At 46.6% G+C, this 21,482-nt stretch overlaps 1 protein-coding gene across 1 annotated transcript; it reads right to left on the reverse strand.

The window, feature by feature from the left end:
• Positions 1-7,542: 7,542 nt before the first annotated feature.
• Positions 7,543-18,527, reverse strand: LOC149372721 (alpha-tocopherol transfer protein-like). Its single transcript, XM_089587055.1, has 6 exons — positions 18,459-18,527; positions 16,174-16,323; positions 15,336-15,587; positions 12,249-12,442; positions 10,283-10,393; positions 7,543-7,803 (listed from the first exon to the last, which is right to left on the reverse strand). Exons 2-6 carry the CDS (start codon positions 16,310-16,312, stop codon positions 7,612-7,614), a joined length of 888 nt encoding a protein of 295 aa, XP_089443181.1. The 5' UTR covers positions 16,313-16,323; positions 18,459-18,527; the 3' UTR covers positions 7,543-7,611.
• Positions 18,528-21,482: the final 2,955 nt, after the last annotated feature.

Below are 21,482 nucleotides of genomic sequence, written 5' to 3' on the forward strand. Positions count from 1 at the left end.
GCTTACTTAAATGAACATGCTCAGTGTGATCGTTATTCGTTAGGGTAGCTAGTAAGGGTAACTCGTAAGGGTAGGATAAACGTCGTCCAGTTTTTGTTTTTTTTCCTCTTTCTTTTTACTTCGTAACACAGCAGCGGAGCCCATAAGACCACTTTCTTAGTGCCAACGAAGCGAGGAATATTTTCCAGCGCTCTCCGCCAGCCGGTTCTTTGCTACGTTCTACCAGCAACAACAACGGCGTTTGCCAAAGCGAGCCAAGGACGTCTAGGCTATTGAGGCACTGCATCAAAACAAGCGCTGTAAGCCTGTGTGAGCTCTACTCTTCGTAAATAGCAGCGTCAAGGACGACATGCAAATAACTTGCAACAGCGCTAAAACCGGCGCAAATAACGTCTCGCTCTCGTTCCCACAAGTTTGATAACCATTACATAATTTAATAAAGTTTTTATTTTTTTAAGTCAGAATAGGAAACTTATGCCATGACTCATGAAGTAACCGTATCTGTCAAATTGGTTAATTATTAAGCAAGACGCTACAAGAACGCACACAAAAAGAGACATAACGAAGCTGGGTTAGCATCAAAGCGACGAGTCGGGTTGGTCTGGCTAGGTCACATCTTGCTCAGACCCGTCCTTTCTTCGATCCTTTCTGAAGTAAACCCGGGGAGCTTGCCTTTTGCCGCAGATTGGGAACCCCCGAATTCCTCGAAAATGAGTTGGTTGGTTAAGCGTCTAGGGCCTGTCAACCATGGTTCTTTTTCTTTCTTGTCTTTTTGCTAACCGCTTACGGCGCTTACGCAGCAAATTTCTACTTTATCTGTGCAACTGTGCTGACTGTTCGCTCTGGCAGTTTTTGAGGGGATAACGCTGCGTTCTTCTGTGAAGCTTACTTCTTGCTGCATTTTCATTTGTTTCTTTGAATTATGTCTGCCACTTAATTTCATAGTTTGACGAAGGATATGCAGATAATTTTTTGTTGTCTGAATTTAAAATACATTTTCCTTGTGCACACCATTCCTGTACCCGGCTGTTGTGGGGAGTATGCGAAGTAAGTACGGGATAAACAAATAAATATAAAGAAAGCGGATGGAAACAAAGAAATGAAAGCACACTAAACAACGCCAGCTACAACTATATGGACAAAATTTCGAAGGTGGTTGCTTATATGCAAAGAGTGTGCAAGAAAAGACAAACAATAATTCTGCATTATTGGGAAGCGCTCCTCCTTTCAATAGCTCTTCGTACAATTCTTTCTGAGGGAAACCTTACTTTGAAAGGTCCATATTTTCTACGGATACAGAGTGGCAAGCTGGACTGCCTTGTCGACCACTTACAGAAACATAAATAAATGCGTTTACTTTTCTTCTGTAATTAGGTTTTGCAAACATTAGGTGCAAAGTATTTCCTTTTGGACAACAGCTTCAGGACCTTACAAATATGGATCGACATCTGAGCTAGTCGGTAAGCGCCTGTGTTGTATTGTCTACCTTGTCGTTCGTCGTGAGTGCGGTGAAGTTTTTCGTGATGCCTTACAAATATACCCAACACCATCGACGGAAACCGTGGGAGAGCCCCGCGCGATGTAGGTTAGTCGTTAGTCAAGCTACACAATTGCTCTGTTGCTCCGGAAAGTCTTTATTTTAGCAAGGGGGAGGCCACTGTGCTCTGATTACTCTGGGCTATTCACAAAGAATGCCGAAGGTGTACAATTGGGGCTGGCCTGTCAACTAGTCCCGTACAGTTTAGCAAATCCGGAGATCGGCAGGACAGATTAGCTCCCCGTCACGGCACCATAAATTCTTCGGAGAGCGTACCCACAGCGGATGGCTTCTGTAGTTCTCCATCTCTAGAGGAAGCCTGCCACATAAACGTTCCTTTCAATTTGGAATATGCATCTAGCATCTGAAGGTCACATCAAACGCATCTAACCCTGCAATGGGGGCTGTTCGAAATCGTGCCGCCCAATTCACTCATTCCGCACACTCATACGACGGCAGGTTTAGTCTTTTTAAGCGACATCCAGACTGCCAGCCTTCTCTTTACGTCGCACCTTGCAAGTATTCTTCTCTCAAAAAAGCATCGTATATCACAGCCGCAGCACGCATTTGTCATCCGCCTCATGTTGCATGTCCGTTATCGCACACTACTACACTTCCTGCATCGTTCCTTATTCGAGCAGCTACAGACTATAGAACAATGTTGGAACGGCCTACCCAATGAGTTCTTCGTCATCGCTTCATCATCTGCATTAAAAAAAATATGACCAATCATCTTCAATACTACATAATATTCGCCGTTTCTCTTCTTATTCCCACTGTAATCCCACCACTTATGCAACACTCCCTTGAATGGGGGCTTTTCAGGAAGTAAAACTGAACTGAACTAATGGCGGCTTGTCACTTTCGTTTGCGTATGCAATGCACGGCCGCGCAGACAGCCAGCTGGTCCTAGCAACGTGCTTCAAAGAAAGGGTTCATAGAACTGTTTGCTCAGCGTAGCGAATGACCTGACCTAATGCGCTCCTTATCCGAGCGCACGGGCGTACGCTCTTGCACCCGTTAGAAAATTCGGCGTGTTGCAGACACAATGCGGAATCACATACCGCACCTACTGCACTTCTGAAACCGATAAGATAACATGGGCCATTATTGCGCAGTATTGTTCGTTTTATTTCAGTTTTACACAATCGCTTTTAATGCGTCCCACCAAGCTTATTTCAACCATGAACCTGGATTTTTTAAGCTTGTTGCCATTTTAACGAACTAAAGAAATAGTGTAATTGCCCAGTGCGTTAATTACAGGTAAAATTGAAATAGTTATGAATTTAACGGCAGAAAAAGGCTTTGGAATGTGGAGAGTACCGTGGCACTCATTTTTGCTGCTGCCAAACAATTCAACCATGCTAAGACACCAATCCACTACAAAGTGAACACAACTAAATTTTTTTACTTACAGAAAACAGAGAAACATATTCCTGCAGGTTTCGTTTGATAAACTTTATGTGTATAATGGAAATGTTTCCGCAGTATATGTCACAAGACAATTACTAAGGGCATAAAAAATTATTCCTTCGCTAGGCTACCCCTATAAAAACTTGCACAGCATTCCAAATCCCTAGCTGCCATTTCTCCGACGCCGACATGGAACAGTGTCGCTTCTCTTGCCCCACCGCGGTCACCTCGCCCCCACCGTGCAGACCCTCTCCATTCAAGCGGCCCAAGTTGTTGGCTTACCCCAACGGGGAGCTACTGAGAGCCATGGTCCGTCTTTCCATCCATGTCTTAGGCGTCTAAATTAAGACTGCCAATAAAACAGTTTCCTCCTTCCCTCTTCATAGCTGTTCCTTGCGTTGCAGGGTTGACAGCATCTGAAAAGCAATCTAGCTTGACTGCGTTCGTCAGAGTGGGCACTAAGAATGTCGAGTCTGGGACGCTACTGACCACAGGCAAGGCATTATTTAATGCATCTCGGGTGTTCTACAATACCATTGTCAGAAATTCAGAATAGGTTCAGAAGTTCAGCAGAAACCCCAGGCTCACAAGGTGTAATTCTTCTGGTGCTTTAAAAAGTATTCTTCACATCGTGTCGACAAATCACTATGGCGGGATCGGGTTCTGTCACCAAAAAGCACAGTGAACACTGCCAAGAACATGAGTACAGGACTGTCCGATTAAATCACTTTGAAACTCAGTTTGTTCCAAACCTTGATAAGTACATAAGAAATGAAATGGTGCGACCTGGGAGCCTGTCAATATATCATGCATTTATTATTACACGTTCAGAGCCTTTTTTCAGGATATTAAACAGTCAGGTAACACATTTTGCTCTCAGGTGTTAATGATTGGGCCTGTCTCAACACTACGCGCATGGTTAAGGTACTGTACACAACTGGTTTTGTGCACAAATATGAGCGTTGCATCCCGTGATGCAATGTATTTATGTTCACAGGAATCCAGTGCGAAAGATTTGGGAACATGCTTCTGTGCCTGCTGGTTTCTGGCACTCGCCTGCACGCTAACCCACTAATAGGGTACAAGAACGAAAAAGGAGTCGACAAAGGAGTCGAGGCCTAGTTGACGATTAAAGCGTTGCATGAAAACAACCTCATTTGTAATGCAAGACAACCTTTCGCCGCAGCTTCGGCACGAAATTTACGCAATATGTTGCAACGCGAACTCCGGCGCCATTTTCTTCGTCTCGATTCTTCGCCATTGGAACCCCGCACATAGAAAACAAGTTTTCGGATATACATACATGCCGATGCATAATTTCAGTGGGTCTCGCCAAGTGCAGATCTATGTTGCAATATCCAGACTGCTGCGCCTTCTGAGAAACAGCTACAAAATTATGGCTGCTCTCGGTTGGTAATCTGCGACGATGTCGTCACAAACGCCGACGGTCATCTAGGAGTGCAGTGGTCGCCGTCGGACCATACCCTAGCTGTTCCTGCAACTTGTCCTTCCCGTCCTAAGGCCGCTGTAAACTGCGGGAACCTGGCGTCTTGTGAAACCACATTTGCTGCTGCAGACGTGACTTGGCCATCCCAACCGAAGAAATGCACGCCCGCAGGGAACAAGGAAGTACTACGCGCTCAATGTCTCGGGCTTATTGCTGACAGAGCACAAGGTCAAGATCCGGTCCAATGCCGATGCCTTAAAAATGACTTGGCCACCTTAAACCAGGCTATGCACACTGGTAGTGACGGAGCGCGCACCGAGCTGCTAATATTAAGTCGAAAGCCTTTAATGGCTTTCCCCCCGTGTAGGGTAGCAAACCGATTATTATTTCGGTTAACCTCCCTGCCTTTCCTCTTCTATATCCTCCTCCTCCTCCTCCTTTAATGGCTCATACTGTCGTCCGTTAACGAAGCGTGTCACACGCGTTAAACCCGGAAACTAAAGAAGATCGAAGAAAATGAATGGTTACTTCAGATAAAGGAGGAAAGAATGAACCTAGAAGCTAAGTTTGGTGACTCCAGATTAATTAGTTAATTAATTATAGCCAAATATCAAAATTTAATCGAAATAGCGCGGACGTTGACATAGCCACGGGAACAATGTGACGTCACATGAGCCGGAAGTCGTCACGGCGTAGTGTCCTCGGCTTTCGCCTCTCAACACTTTAGTTGCCAAAGTGTCCTCGCAAATTTTTGCTGTCCGAGCACTAGTCCTTGACAAATAATTGCAAGTAGTCGAAATACAGAAGACCATAATGAATATCATGCTTCTGCTTCTCTCTAGCGTGCATCCGCCAAAAGTATGAAATGCACTGCATGTACTGCGTATGTGGTCAAGGGGAGATCGTGAAACTGGGTGGAATAGTTTGGTTTATGGTTTAATGGTGTTTAATGTCCCAAAGCGGCTCAGGCTATACCGTAGTGAAGGCTCCGAAAATTTCGAACACCTTGGGTTCTTTAACGTGCACTAGCATCGCACAGTACACGGGCCTCTACAATTTCGCTTCCTACGAAATTCGACGGCGGCGGCCGGGATCGAATCCGCGTCGTTGGGGTTAGCAGTCGAGCACCACAACCTCTGAACCATCGCGGCGGCACGGAACTGGGTGGAACGATTGCTGTGTGACTGCCCTACGTTTAGCGACGAAGTAAGGGCCCTGTGCTGTACTTTGGGCCCCTTCGACCCCGCCCTATGACTGTATCCTTTGTACTCACCAATATCTCTTTCCTCTTTCCCATCTTGCCGCTCTTAATCTCGCGGCTGCGGTGGAAACAAGTAGAAAACACTCTTATCGTAACCCTCTCAAATGTTGCCGTCTCTAACACTGCAGTATGCCGATGGTTTTGGCGTTTTTTCGGTCGCCCTTCCGCGCTTCTATAGCAACTGTAGCTGCCTTCATCCTAATACACAATGCTGCGATGGCCGCTAGGTGGTGCTAGTAATATGCGGTTGAACTTTTAACCTCGGAGTCAGCGACAGGTCATTGTTTTCTCAGTAGACAGAGGATCGGGGGGGTTGGGACACAGCCACGGCGTCGCGCCACGCGCTGGCGCGTTGAGCGGCGCGCCGCGTCGGGTGTCTAGAAGGGTACGCATATCCATTCTCCGGGATTTGGGTCGCGGCGCTCCTGTCTGGACACCCGTAGAGTCAGGCGCTACGGTGCTGTTGCTAGAAGCAGTTCGACTGCCAAGAGTGGTGGGATGTGGTAATTAGTGTAATAAGGTGATTTTAAACCACCGCCCATAGCGACGGCTGCTTTCCCAATTCAGAAATCAATAATTCAATGCCCAGCGTCGCCTCCAACTTTCGATAAACCACCCTGGCGAACAGCAAGCAGAATGAGCGGGCAGGTTGCCAGAACAAGTGCGCCTCCATTGAGCGGTCGTGCCAGAACACTATGCTTGGTCCCGTTCCGGAAGTCGAATGACCCGTCGGTGCGCCGGAAACTACGTGTGAAGCGCGCGCGCCAAATATCTGACAGGGACAGATCGGGGCTCCGGGGCTCGCGCTGCTCGCGTCTTGCGCCGCGTGCATGCGCAGACTTGTTCTGGCTGACGCGCGGGACGCCTGGCGCTCGGTGACGCGCGGCGCAAGTGTGTTTGGAGTTCGGGCTTTAAGCGCCAACGGTGCGCTGGGCTCCACCTCATGCGTTTTTCTACTATTCCAAAAAGGACAGTATATGGTAGTCTATGATGCCCATTGAGTGAAGTGACAGTAAACTTCCTGAGAAAAAAAAGAAAGGAAAAATGTGAAAGGACGCAGAAGAAAACCAACGTTTATTTCATATCACAGAATCAACGCCCAATATAAATGAAAGACCCACGAGTCCAGCCTTACGCAAATGCAGGAGCAGGATTATAGTTTCACAAGTCGTCTCCTTGTCTGAACTTCGAGCGTGACAAAAAGAATGAATGTACAGCTGCAGCCCCGCAAATCACGTAGCGATTTGGTTCGTCATCACGCTGTGTAGAAACCCGAACAACCTTCCAGCACATACAGTTTCAAACATCGCAAACGAACACAGCATCGCAGGTACGACTGCAATTTCCCCTAGCTTCCTTTTGCCGAAAAAAAAAAAACAATGTTCATCACCCTGATTAAAGGTTCAAGGGGACATCTTCAACGTAAAAACCAAGCGCATGCTTAAAGTACAAATCGAAACACGCGTCATGTAAAGAGCCGCATACTAGCGCCAGTTCCTGAGGCTATCTGCTTGGTTCATGGAGAAGTGCCTTCTTACATACCAGATCAAAACTACAGACTGTCTGGTTTGCCTTAGTGAAAGAAAAATAATTTTGAGAAGCTGGGATTCTTTAACCAGCTCTATGCATCTCATCACACTGATATTTTGGCATTCCGCTCCTGCCAAAATGCTACTGCTGCGGCCGAAATCAAGCCTGAATGATTGTGCCCACCAGCTTAACGCCCTAGTCATAGAACCAAGACGCAGGTCGCCCCTTCCGTACAATGAAGTGCTTGTGACATCTCAGACCACAAAACATCACGGTCAGCGCTGCGGTGAAGTAAGTTCTGGTGCAGCAGCACTTATCGTGATGTCAACGTAGGATATATTCAAGCTTTAGGGACTGCATGCAGTGTATTTACATGGCTAATACATGTGAGAGTTTAGGGGCAAGGAGCGGGTTGGTCAGTCGTTACACCTTGTTCTGTGCCGCTTCCCGGAAGCCGTAGGAGTTCCACTCCTGGAGTGATTCATCTAACGCTTTCAGCTCCGTTTCTATGTCGTCATAGTCGTAGTTCTCGTGCGTACCACCGTACTCCTCCGGAATCAGGTCATCAGGAACAAGGCCGTGCAGCTTGTTGAGATCGTGCCCAAGAAGGCGGACCTGAAAGCAACGCGCAAATTTTCAAATGGTCGCTGCTCTGTTTGATGCGTGTTAACTCTGTGTTTTCTGTGCTTGCTTGCATTCACTGGTAGTCAGCATTTCCGATTGTATTCTTTGAATCAGTTACTAAATACAACGCCGACCCAATCTCGCCCAAACTACCATAAACCAAGCATGCCTACCAATATCCTGTCCCTTAAATCCCATCCCTACCCACCACGTCCCAGGGCTGATCTAGGGACTCTTCCTGAGCCTGCACTTTGGTTGCTATGGTAGCTTTCGACTCAGGCTATGAGGGACGCCGTAGTAAAGGGCTCCATAAATATCCACTGTCTTGGATTCTTTAAAGTGCACTGACATCGCACAGTGCACGGGCCTCTAGAATTTCGCCTCCAACTAAATTCGTCCTCGTTGGCCGTCAGCGAACCCGTGTCTCTAGGGTCAGAAGCCGAACGCCGTCACCAATGTGCCACCAATAGAGTAAGTCAGGTATCCTGTTCAGTAATTATTCTGATATGTATTATATTTAACTATAGCAGTCATCTAGATATTTTAAGCACCTTATTGCCTTTAATATTTATCTATAGAAACAAGCGATGTCACCGTAATTACTTTCGCTGGTTGTGACCTTTTCTTAAAGGGACGCTCAATTTCTATGGCGGCGAAATTCTAGAGGCCGAAATTTCCGGAGCCCTCCACTACCATGTCCCTCATAGCCTAAGTCGCTTTGGGACGTTAAACCCCAATCAATCAATCAAACTAAGTAGAAATTGTAAAGGACTGGGCCTCGTCCCCGGACTCCGCGTCGTTCTGTGTTCCTTTTCTCTGTCTCCGTCCTTATTGCTGGTTTTATTTCTGCAGTCATGTATCGACTCGCCCAGCTCTCCAGACTACTGAAGAAGTTGGAGTACGCTTGTACCGATAGAACACCAGCTCCTAAGAACAAAAACACCAGCCATAATCACAACGAAGCTGTTGTAAGGTTGAAAAGGGGAAGAAATAAATGATAGGTACCGCCGGCACACGCCAATCTCTAGAGCGCAATAACGAAATAACCGATTGCCATGGCTCTTTGAGGCTGACAAACGTGCATGAGAGTTGCGCGTTTTAGATATTAAAGTATATAAGTATTGTTTTGAAATCGCTATAACGAACTTTTGTCGCACAAGGATGACGGAAAAAAAGACAACTTGAATGTTGCAAGCCAAATAAAACACACTTAGCGGCGCAACTCGCGGCCGGCTGAGTTTCGCTAAGTTATGGTCCTTCGCGGCAATGCACTTTGCGTACCCGGGTGGTTTCGTTGTTGACGCACCTTAATTTACAAGTACAGAGCAGCAGAGGAACTCCATGTGCCCCTCTAATAGCTCCTCGCAACAAGTTCATGCCACATCAGGCACCTGCGACGAAGAAAAACCTTTGTCTTGCTAATAGTTTCAGCAGTTCCCCACTGAGAACACGATAAATATACGGTAACCGCTACCGTACGGCAAATGTGGCTAGGCAATCCTGGCAACGGTAGCAACGGCAACGATTTACCGTACGTGCAGTACGCCGAACCGGCTATACGCTAAACCTGTGTAATGTTGCAGGAGCCTGCGCGGTAGCAAACACACCGCTCGGCGGCGGCCGGGCTGCATAACAGGTCAATAATTACAGAATTTAAATATGTCCGTAAGTACCAAGTCGCTACTCATCAGTCGCGACGATGGCTCAGCGGTGACAGCTGCCGCACAGTAGCTTGCAATGGCTTGCTGTCGTCGCTGAGGATTCTTTAGCGCTCTGGCTATCCTAACAGACAGTCCGCCTCAGCCCTGAAAAGCATCGCACGCTGTGCGGGGCCGAGGCCGCTGAAGTTCAGGCCGCAGTCTTGCGCGAAAAGTTTGTTGTCGGTATCGGGAGCGGGATCCATTGTAACAGTGGTGCAGGCGTAAAAGATGCTATACTAGCTGCGGCTTTATAGAGGCCTTCAACATCCGGCGGGAGGTATTCATTTCGGCTGCCGCTATAGGCTGTACCGCTTACTGTCAGTAATCACGAAGCCCAAGTTTATGTCGGTTTACGTCACCTTGCGGCTATTTCGTCATCAGAGGGTCCCAAGTTTGAATCAGAGTGGAGTGAAAAAGTTTTTCAATTTCGAACTTGAATATCTTAGCGATAAATTCATATTTCGCCGCCGCACAGGCGACAACAAAGCCATGAAATGCGGAACTATCCAATTTTGCTAACAAAAAAAATTATACCGTTCTCCTCAGTGTCCCTTTAAGCCTCAACTTGTGCGTTTCCAAAGCGGCATTTTGAATCTGGGACGTAGTTAATAAGTTAAGTGCCCAATTGAATCTCAGGGCACAGGTGCATTTTTTCCTAAAACCTACTTCTGGCTAGCAAGAATTTTGTGCTCACGACGAAAAAACAAATAAATTTTCCGTCAAGTAACTGACACGCAGAACCGCCAGATAATGAAAGGGATGAATCTTACCCTTTTCTTCAGTTTGTGCTTCAGAAACGGCTTTGCAATAGTAAACAAAATGTCAAATATTGCTGGGTTGTTGATGACGTAGACTCTTTTGATCCTCAGAGGACAGCAGTCCTACGGGAACAAGAATAAACGCGCGTTAATGGTCTGTCACTTGCCTATCTTTTATAGACTACAACATGGAGAAAACATTGGGTACCTCCATATTGATAGCGTTGTGGTGAGGTCTGTGTGGCTGGGTGTACGGCTTACTCAGTGACATTTCCGCGCACTTTCCAGAAACGCGGTACTGAAGCCATAGGCCGTCGGCGTCAATTGTGCTATTGGCGTTGGCGTTAACAACGTATTACACTCCAATGATACTAAGGAAAAGAAGTGCGTATAACGGGCTCACTAGGTCAGTGGACGCCTGAATCGCGCTTATAGGTACGTGGCGTAATGAAAGAAAGATGTGGGCTGCACGAGTTAGCGCTGACAATATTGTGGCACACTGCTGCAACAGGCCACAACGTTCATTGAGTCCGCAAACTCTCGCGATCAACCATTAATTGCCACCTGCCTGGGCGGCAGGGTGGGTGCGCTGCCTATCCAATGTCCGGAACGCACTCAACGTTACAGATGCCAAGCCGCTTATAGTTGGCCGACACGCCATAGCTTTCGCTCTCTATAGTAGGATACAACTGAAAAAAACACCAGTTGTTAACACTGGGCCGCGGTCCGCGGCGTCTTGTATTTGTCCACTGTCCAACCACAGCAGTAAACGAAATAAGTTTTTATGCGTAGCATATTGCAATCACTCAGTTCAGCCCTTGGGCGCGGCCGGGCAGCCACCAAACCACGTGACGTGACGTCACCAAACAACGTGAAAAAAAGAAAGGAAAAAAAACAAAAAAAAGGAAAAAAAAGGACGGCTGAGCATGGTGGCGGTTGCCACCACCCCGTTTCAAAGGGGGCGCTCCTATCCATCCATCCATCCATCCATCCATCCATCCATACATCACGGGGGAAAAGCTGCTGAGAAAATCGAGTGCCGCCAAGCAATACCTCGCGCAAAAAGACCGCGCAATATGCAACGCATTCTTGGCTTAACCAAGCTAAGTCTGGGCATCTTTTTTAACGTGTGACTTTATTAAACAAACGAGGTATCAAAATTCTAGAACTTAAAATTTTAGTTCTTGTGATTCACTTCTCGTTTAATAAAGAGAAAAGATTTAACAATGGACTACTTTTTGGTCGTGGATGAATTCTGTGCGGCGGTCCCGAATATTGGCGGAGCTTCACTGCAGACTCAAGTTGTATCCGACTATAACCAGGTTCAGCAGTAGTTGAACCGCCACTAATTTTTTGTACCAAACCCGCGCACTTCGAAAACTGCACGTATGAGTGTTTGTATGCAGGTGCGGTATTTCGTCATTTTTAGGTGCACTCTGTGTGATGTTTGTCTAAATGCCAGCCTGCACAGATAGGACACATTGCTCACTGCAACGTTCTAACAAGTGTCTCACTTACCTCATGATAGTGCAAATGAAAGAGAATAGCCGCAGCGCCAGTTTTTTCGCCTACAAAGCAACCATGCACGTGACCGAGTCATTCACTCAGATATACGTGGTGTTTTCGACAGCCATCAGAGTATGCTTCAGAATCCTGCAACCCCAGATTTCATTGAACCGAATCATGAGATCAGCCCGTCGTGATAAATTCAGAAAAATGTGCAGAGCAAGCTATATCTCCACGTGGCCGCCGAACAATTTTGACAATAGGACGAACAAAAACAAGCAACAAAAATAGATATAGCCGATTAAGGCATACATGAGTTTCTCAAGAAAGGTTTATATCTCTGGGAAGTATTGAGTATAAACTGGATCTACCCCACTATGCCAAACGAATGTTCGCTTCAAGACACACGCAAGAGACAAGTCTTAACAGGGAAAACATTTCGTCGTCTAGCAAAGAGACGTTAACTACTTACTTGGACAAGCTGGACGAACTTCCTGATATTTGGAGGCGTGTAATGAGCCAAATGGTAAGGACCAAGGTTCTTTAAATCTAACACGACCACGACGCCTCTTATCTGGAAGTCGTCCTTCAAGAGCATGTGCATAATGTGCAGTATTCCCACTCTGTAAAACTCATTTAGCGAGCAGATGTCCGTGTTCCACGTGCCTGAAAAGAATGCAACGAGAGCATGTAGGTCGCACAGACATGTTTCGGTGAGAAAAGTGGAAGAACGTTAAAAAAAAAAAAGCTTAGTGTATTTCGGACTGGAACAGCATGACGGCGAGATACTTAGTTTTTATTCCTTAGCGTTCAACGCGTCATAGGAACAATAACCCACGTCTTATTTCGTGCTATCAATACCGGCGTTTTTTTTTATTGCGAAAGCAATACTACTCCCAAGAACGGCCTTTCGCGTAGCGGCGGCCACTTTTCACGTTTGACCTTTAGAATGACCCCTGACGTCATGCCATGCCTAGCGACGTCACAGCGTGACGTCATACCAGAAGCGAGAGACGGGCTACCAACTCGGCTCGTCGGGTAACGGTGGCCGCTTGGCACGGCGCCCCGCGCTCATCCCGCTAGAGGCGCTAGTGACTTTATGGCGTGACGTCATAGCAGGAGCGAGAGACGGGCTACCAACTCAGCTCGTTGGGCAACGGCGGCCGCTTGACACGGCGCGCCGCGCTCTTCCCACTAGAGGCGCTGCATATGCCGCATAAAACACCTGCTTTAGCAACCTACCAGGCTTAACCAAAGCTAAACCCGCGCCAATTTTTTTCCGCGTCTAACTTGCAGCACGCGCTCTGCTGCGGCTCCGAGAAGCTCCTTCTGATAGTCCCGTGGTCCAGTAGGCTGAGATCTGGCCTTAAAAGCCAGAGTCTGAAACCTCGGTCTTTCTTAGACATTTAAGAAGGTGAGCACAACCTAAAATGCTTAGTACGTCTAAGACCGTCCTAACACCCAATCTGCATTTCTCACGCCTAATTTTCCACTACCTCCCTCTCACGCCTCCTGCCATTGGAACTTTCTGCTTCATGACACATTATGAACTTTCAAACAGTTCCTACTCCTGCAGTTAAACGTTCATCTGTACTTAGACATTCACATTTCACACAGCTGTTTCGACGGGCCGTTGTAGCGTTCCGGCAGCAACTGTCGCAGTGCTCTCCTGCTATACTGCAACTGCTCGTGCAATCGACTCTTGAGGAGTGTGCAGACGACGTCGCTAATAAAAGATATTGCAGTGATGCGAAGGTCTCAAAGAGTGGCACCCCCTCAAGTCGAGCCCTCCACGGGCTCGGCACGGTCCGCGGGCCGAGCAGGGTCGGGCCGGGAATTGTGTCGCTTTGCCGGACCATGGCCACACCGTGCAGTGCCCAGGCCGGTCCCATGCCTGAAGTTGCGGTCCCGTGCTGGGCTCGGGCCCGTGCATAAAGATGGTGTGTGCGGCCCTGATTCATTATTGCAGGGTGAAGTGTACTTTGGGCGTTGTTTCTGAGGCATGGATGATATAGGACCATGTTGTTGGGTGAGAAAAAAATTGCTCAACGCTTATTTACTTAATTTGGGGTCTTATGTAGTTGCGTTTTCCTCACGGGAGAAAAATTACGAACAATAATATATTTTTGCTGCTGCCCGGAACGTATCCGAGAAGAAGGAATCCCGGCACTAAGGTCACTTCATTTTATTAAACCACAACTGCAACTTCTTGTTGACATGTAAGGAGGAAAATCTCATTTGCAGACCAATTTTACTCAGCGTCATTTAAGTGTCAATTTTATTCAGCGTCCAAGTATCATCGAATGCGCACGCCTGGCCGCGTTGAACGCTAAAGAGAAGGAGGAGAAGGATAGAGAGAAGGAGAAAGCGCAAAATCACCTCTGCGAGCTAACTACAGCGTCGATCTCGGCTGAGTGTTGCAACGCCTGTCACACGGCTCATTTGCGCGAGTGCGTTAGCCTCCTAAAGCACACAGTACAGCTGGAATGGGCTGTTTACAGAGCGTTACAAGAAACTTCGAACCAGACGAATAAATTATCACCAAAATATATAGTGGCATATGATTTGCGCCTTTTGGCAAGTTTTCTGTGGGACTAATAAGCTTAACACATGACACCCCGCTTCACTAGAGAAGCTTGTAGAAGCCCTTCTTCCGCACCAACACTATTCCTAAGTTATAAGCAAGACATATCATGTATAAATAGAACCAGTAAATCATAAACAAGCACGGTGGCTTGGAACGGCAGAGTTTTTCCAAATAGTACAGAAGTTCGCGCATTAATACATGGGCTGTGGGGACGCTTTCGTCCCCTGCGTTCGCTTTCCCTCAACGCGCTAGTTCCCTGTGGTTAGCTCCTCCGCAAAGCACTCCTCTCGGTTCGGTGACTCTCCACTAACAGGGGAGGGCGCTCGCGTCGCAGCGACACCAGCGCCACGGATGGCGTTTTGCTGCGCGCTCGAGGGGAGCTACGGGGTCTCTTCTCCCTGGGATCGGGAAGCGAGCAGACGTTTCGCTCGCAACTTCGCTCTTCGTCGACGGGCGCCTCTTGGTCGGAACTTACTCCCGCCGAGCCCGTCCCGCTCGACCTCGGAGTTTATCCCTTTGCCCTACCGTGGGCGGACGTTCGCTCGTAGCCGTGCTGGTGAGTCGGACATCCTAGATTCCTCAGTGTATTTTGTTGCTAGCTGGCGTTATTGTTGTTATAGCAATAAATGCCTTGTTTGTGTCAGCCAGTGTGTCGTTCCTTTGTTCCCGTAGAGCACGGCCCGCCGTGGTCGGCGTGCGCTCAGTAGCGTACGCGACCACGGGGTGGGGTCCGCGCGGTTTTGAACTGGCTCAGCCGCGGTTAAACGGGGAATGCGCATTTATCTCCCCCATTTAAACCCCACAGGGCATATAGAAATACTTTTTCCATTTCTGTTCACTTCTTTGGCGAAAATAATACCCTCACCCGCTTCGAATATATACAGCTTACGTTCACTTCTGCGCTCCGAGAGCAGCCACTGTATATTTCTTGCAACCGCGACTTGGCAAATGTGACAAGTTCAGTTACCTTACCCAAATTGAGCATTACCGCTGGCCGGCTTTCAGGGTCCGTCTTGCGAGACACAGTCATCAGCTGGTACTGACGGCAGACGGCATAGAAGGGTACGGTGTCCAGACTGAGGGCATCAAACATCTCTGGATTTCCTTTTCGCGCTTTGAAGTACGTCTTCACATTTTTGCATGCACACGGGACGTCGTACTTCCGAGCTCGTAGAAAAATTAGTAGAATGGCTTCGTCCGTGGTGAAGTAGAGTGACGATTCGTCTGAGGAACACAAAAAGAGACAGAGAGCAGAAACTTCGAAACTACCTGAGCCTAATTGGAGGTGTCAGCTACACTGCTAGAACAACTTCCCGCCTCTTTTGAGGAGAAGCATGCCGAGCGCGCAACCACCACAACAAAATTACTCCGCGTGGTTCTGTCTTAATGGTCAGAAACTCGATAAATTTTATATGATAGTTTAAGCAATTACAGTTGTTATTGACATTGCTTATTGGCTTTTTGTGTTGTTGTTCCACCAGCACGGAGCGGATATCCGCAAGCAGCTTACCCAGAGAAATCAATTTTGCCCAAGCACAAGTATATCGCTTGAACCAAGCTTATGAATGGGCCACAACTAAAAACGATTTACGTCTCATGCCCACGTCGCAAACCACTCAAGGGTGGTGAACTTTGCTTAAATAGAGCGTAGAGAGGTTAATTTACGTTGAGGTTTTTGTTTTGTTAAAACAGTTTCAAATAATCTCCGCTCTGGCAATTTTGTATTTAAAAGATAGGCCAGGGAGCTTAGTTACATTTTCCTATCAATTGGCATCTTGCGGCGTGGTAGTTACAGGCTTTATGGGCTTACCTGAAATAAGTTGGCGTAGTTGCTTTAGAGCTTGTTGTCTTACGACGGCCGTCTCTCCAAGTTCTTGGTGTGCGAGATCCCTTAGGCACTCAGGCAGTCCATCCACTACTACACCTTCCTGACTTGTCATGTTGTTCATCGTAGTGGCACCTTTTGTGGCGGAAGATATATATAGTTGGAATAAGTGCACAGAAAAACAATACAGCTGCAGAGGTACAGGGGTGGTCAAAAGTTCCCAGGCCACAGCGTCTGCTTTATTTCTGTATATCCTGACACTTCTGATGCCAATAGAGCTATCAAGGGTGTCAGAGGTTAGAGCATTACTTTTATTACCCTATACAGAGATTTGGAGCTTCGCAGGTTTCGTAACTGCCTCACTATGCCGCTCAAAAGTATACCCTGTGGCCTTGGAACTTTCGGTCAACCCCGTACCTAGAACTAAACATATAGCTAAGCATTAACACTACACATCCGAGTGAGGCGAACAGTTAGTGAAAAGCCATCTATAAATACACTTCACTTCGGTCCTTCCGAACCTTTCTGATGAATTAAGTGCGCCCGTCATCTCCATAATCAAAATTAGTGAAGAAATTTCTACTGATACTTAGCGTCTTATACGCACATACCGCAAATATGGGGATAGAAAAGCAGTTCATTGTAAGGAAGTGTTTTGAAACCCGCCTCTTAACCATATGTATGCATTATGTTGCAAAATTTTTCAATTTAGTTTCATTGCGAAATGACGCAAGGGCTGTGAGATAGTCCGCACATTCAGTACCATTAAGTTAGTCTTTTGTTCATACACTGACTGGAAAGCTTGGAACACTCGCCTTCATGAAATAGCTTTCTAATTTGAAGGAAGCATTTACTACATGATTCAGCTAAAACGCTGCGAGTATGCAGGAAGCAAACTTTTGTTGTGCTCTGACTTTTTGACTCGTCTCCTTCTCTAAGGCTCATATAGCCCCTATTTCACCCCTAAATATTATGGCATGGCTTGTTGTTATCCCTGCTTGAGAGGTAAACACTGACTGTCCAGATTTCTTGGCACTGCCCGCAGTTTATCTTTTCTCGTCTATAACTCCACACAAAGGAGTAATTCAGATTCCAGGCTTTAACCTCACAGATTGTTCTTTTTTTGCGTTTGAAAAACAGCACGTTTTTTGCAATTCATTGTTTCTCCCCCACAGCCTTCTTTTATTATTTTTTTTGTAGGATTATCTGTTAACCATTTCAGGCGCTTTGTACACAATTGTGTAAGCGGCAAACTTACAGCTTTTTCTGAGAAACTGGAGCACTTAACAGTGATTTCATTATTTCAGTCAAACGGAGCACCCTTCTTGTTGCAAATAAGTTGCGTTTTTGTACCACGTAGCGAGTGCAGTAGATAATATTTCACATAAGAGTGAGCTGGGTAGCACTTTGTCCGCCGTTTTTGTTCAGGCAGATTTTGCCGCGAGTGAAAACATCGATTGTTTTTGCAAAATTTCGAGAGTAATGTGCATCTTCGAAACACAAAGCGATTCCACGATCCCTAGGGTGTTTACCTGACACACGAGAGCATTTCGATGTTATTATTTCTAACAAATCTTACACTTTGTACGGAATTATCCACATCGTTGTAAGAACTGACCTGCTGGTCTTTCACGTTCGAAAACTAACAAATTCCCTTTCTTGAGGCCTGAATATACTACTTAGGTGAAAAAAAAAAATTGATTTCAGTGAAAACAAAAAATGGCGCCTGAAAGGGTTAATAATGACAAATAGGTATATAAAAATACGTTGTTGTCTCGTGATGGAAACTAGATTTTCGACATCTTAGATCATTTTTTTTTCAACGCCAATCTGACATTACCACACTCAGCGGCCTCATTTCACTCCGTGCACGATATGCCTACGACGTTGCTACAATTATTCCTCAAACTCTTGCCCCTCTACGGCATGGATCAGTTTACTATGCAAAAAAGCCAATGTTACTCGTCGTGTGCCCCCCCCCCAAACACACTTATCTGCGGCATCACTTGCACGTGGTATTCGAGTACAATGAGAAAGCCAGAGGAAGACTACTATAAATCGAATTATCTCTCTTTCGCCGCTGGAGACAGCGCGGAAAGCATATATCACGAAGTTTTACCACGCTCCCTGAAACTTCACATAGAGAGTCATCCTGCTAGCCATACTCACTGCATTACAGATATGAAACAAAAATGGCGTTAAAAACTTAGTTTCATCGTCGTATTAGCTCCTACGCTTTTCTACGCTCAATCGAGAGAATGTGGACGTACCGTCAGTATCCCTATGACAAATTGTGGGTTCGGATCACGTCTCCCCGGTCCACTCCAATCACAACGTCGATGGCATCCCATACGGTCGATCCACTTGAGCAGCTGTGTTCGGCTATAAGACTGCACTCCTACAAACGACACGCCTGTGACTGCCTGCTCTCGTGTCGACGGGGCAGCGGTCGTTGTCTGCATACCGAAAAAAAAATAAGAAATAAAAATTCAGCCCTCGCGCTCTCCTGCCGCGCTCTCGCTGTCGTTGCGCAGGCCTCGCGCCGACGTACAGCCTCGTCTCGGAAAATGCAAAAGCAGCGCTATACACGTTGACCAATTTCCGTTTCGTAACTGCCTGCGCACTGACGAGGCAGGGAAAACAACCTTATATTAGCTTACTTTCTTATTTTATCCCGGGAATCCAATCCACTGAACAGAGTCAAGCGCCTTAATGGCCCCTAAAGAAATATGAGAGTGTAAGAATTACACGAACAAAATATTGTATGATGCGCAACACATGCATGCGTAATCACCTAAACTCTACACGCCCGGCGCAACCTTTTAGATTGCGTTGCTAAGCTGTCGAGACTGAAAACAGGAAAATTACATTCCAGACCGTTCGCTTATGCATACATGATTTATTTACTTCTGACCTTGATACTCTCTCTCAGGCACGCACTTCATGAGGACACCGAAGCAACCATGATTTCGAAGTCTTGCAAAGCATGCTTGGCTGCCTCGGCGTGGTGATGTAGGCGAAAAAAAAAATTGTAGACGAAAAAAAAATTGTAGGCGGTGGAATGGGATGTTTACCGTTCCGAATCGGCGCATGCATGACAATCAGAGACAAATTTGTTGTAGTCTGCGGATTAATTTTGACCTACTGGAGTTCTTTAACGTGCGCTTACATCGCAGAGCGCACGGGCGTTTTTGCATTTTTCCTCCACTGAAATGCACCCGCTGCGTACGGGATTCTATTTCGAGTCCATAAGCTCAGCAGCCCAATGCTATAGCCAGTGAGGCACTGGCGGAGGAAAAAGAAATATAATAATAAAATAAATAGTTACGTCCCCTGCTCTATTTCTCGCACACTTTGGCAATGAATTCAGCTCGAACCGCTCGCTCTTCGTCTACTTTTCCTTTCATAAACAACGCGCCAGGTTGCAGGAAGGTAATCAAGTCTTGGTAATGACAATGCTGGTGTGACTGATCGTGTCACCGCTCTGCCATTGGGGCAACTGGCTGCTAAGGCACACAAAAAAAAGTCTAAGCTTTGCGGTGAAAGCGCTTTGCTCTTTTCTTCGCTCCATTACCAGATTTTCGCCGGTTTTCGTTATTTGGAAAGAACAAGCAAAAAAATTGGAGGGAACTCTTAAGCTACGCCTTAAGGGTATGGTGTACTAGCACAGCTGGATAATTCTCACATATACAGAATTGCTCATTCTCTACATTCAAAGATTCCGGGTAGCCCTCATAGCACTCCTGAGGCAGCGGTTAAGCGATGCGCCACTGCACTGCGATGGAAGGGGCTGCCACCGATAGGCCTGTGCGACCAAGGTTCCTGTTCCCGAGCAACCAATCATTAATGTAAGTGCCACCTGCCAAGGTAGCCAGTTTGCTCACAAGCATGTGGGCAGGTTGGGATGAGGCCCAAGGTCACGTGACCTGGGTGGCCAACCTGCCTCCTAGGTTGCGTCTCTCGGGGTTTTTAGCGGATTTTTCGCTCACGGTCAATGATGCCGGTGCCAGATTTTTTGTGACACGATCTCCTTAACGCTATCATGTGAATATATGCAGCTGGTCTTTTTAGATCAGTTAGTGCATTCAAACGGTCAAAGACTCGACGTCATTGACAAAAACACAGCAAATTGACACTTTAGTAGATCGAATCCACTTCACCACGCTTCCAGTCGCAGTATGTTTGGCAATCATGCCAAGCCATGCCTTTCGCTCCTTCTTCGAAACAAGATCCGTGACTTAGGCCGGGAGAGGGGTATTCCGCTGTGTAGATCCATTCATACGTTAAATCATCACTGAGGATATTCGTAAAATCAATTGCAACCCAACAGCATGTATCTAAAAAAATGCGAAGTGAATAAGGAACGTTGTTTGCTTGCAAACAATGCATTGGCCTCTATAACATTCTAGAAGTACAGCCAGCCAGCAGGTAGCCTAGGGAGTAGGAGAATAGCCTGCATGCAAAAAAGAAGGCATAAAGAAGAAATAGTGGCAGTGGTGCGCAAGGCACTGACTTAGAAAAATTCAGTTTCATCCACCTAGGGAGCCCTCCTGAAAAACTTTATCGCCGAGCCTGCACACAAAAAGAGAAGTACTGACACGGACAAAAGTTTGCAGAACACGAGTTCTTGGAAAAACGTTTATTGTAGTCCCACCTCGCCGCTCAGTCGCCTGATATTGTTACCGGAGGAAGGAGGATCCAGGCCTTTAATACCTTCGTGCAGTATCAGGCGACTGGGTAGCGAGGTGGAACTACAATAAACGTTTTTCCAAGAACTCGCGTCCCGCAATATTTTGTCCTCGATAGTACATCGTGAAGCGGAGAGAGCTACTAGAAACATTTAGGCTACTTTATACCACGTTGAGGTAGCCTTCTTTTTTATTACTGCTTTCCTTTATCTTTGTAAAGTGGTACAGAATGAAGCGCCACCGTGAACTCGCTTAGGTTCATTTGTAATGACACAATGTTGTAGAAATAATAGAACTATTGTTTTATGAACACTAAAACTAAAAAAATGCCTTTTTTTCCATGTTTTACGAAAAAGTGGTTGGAGTTTTTTTCTATTCACCTGCATGCACTTACATTAGGCCACGTAGGCGCCATTAACGGGCTCGTTACAGCCGGACTAGATCCACAGACTGCGACATATTACTAGCTTTAAAATACACACAAAGGACAAAAAGCAGAAACACACAGGACAGGCGCTAGCGCCTGTCCTGTGTGTTTCTGCTGTCTGTCTTTTTTGTGCATTTTAACGTTAGTAATATGTCGCAGGCTGTGGATCAAAAGCACCA

The sequence above is a fragment of the Amblyomma mixtum genome, chromosome 1, assembly GCF_055824585.1.
Source record: "Amblyomma mixtum isolate Tamu chromosome 1, ASM5582458v1, whole genome shotgun sequence".
NCBI classification, from domain to species: domain Eukaryota; kingdom Metazoa; phylum Arthropoda; class Arachnida; order Ixodida; family Ixodidae; genus Amblyomma; species Amblyomma mixtum.

What these genes read in the sequence shown, in the direction of transcription:
- LOC149372721 (XM_089587055.1), bottom strand. Translation starts at nt 16,312, where the DNA reads ATGAACAACATGACAAGTCAGGAAGGTGTAGTAGTGGATGGACTGCCT. An exon ending in ACTACGCCAACTTATTTCAG is followed by an intron (nt 15,588 to 16,173) that starts GTAAGCCCATAA and finishes TGTGTTCCTCAG; the next exon opens with ACGAATCGTCACTCTACTTC. An exon ending in AGTTCGTCCAGCTTGTCCAA is followed by an intron (nt 10,394 to 12,248) that starts GTAAGTAGTTAA and finishes TTGTTCCCGTAG; the next exon opens with GACTGCTGTCCTCTGAGGAT.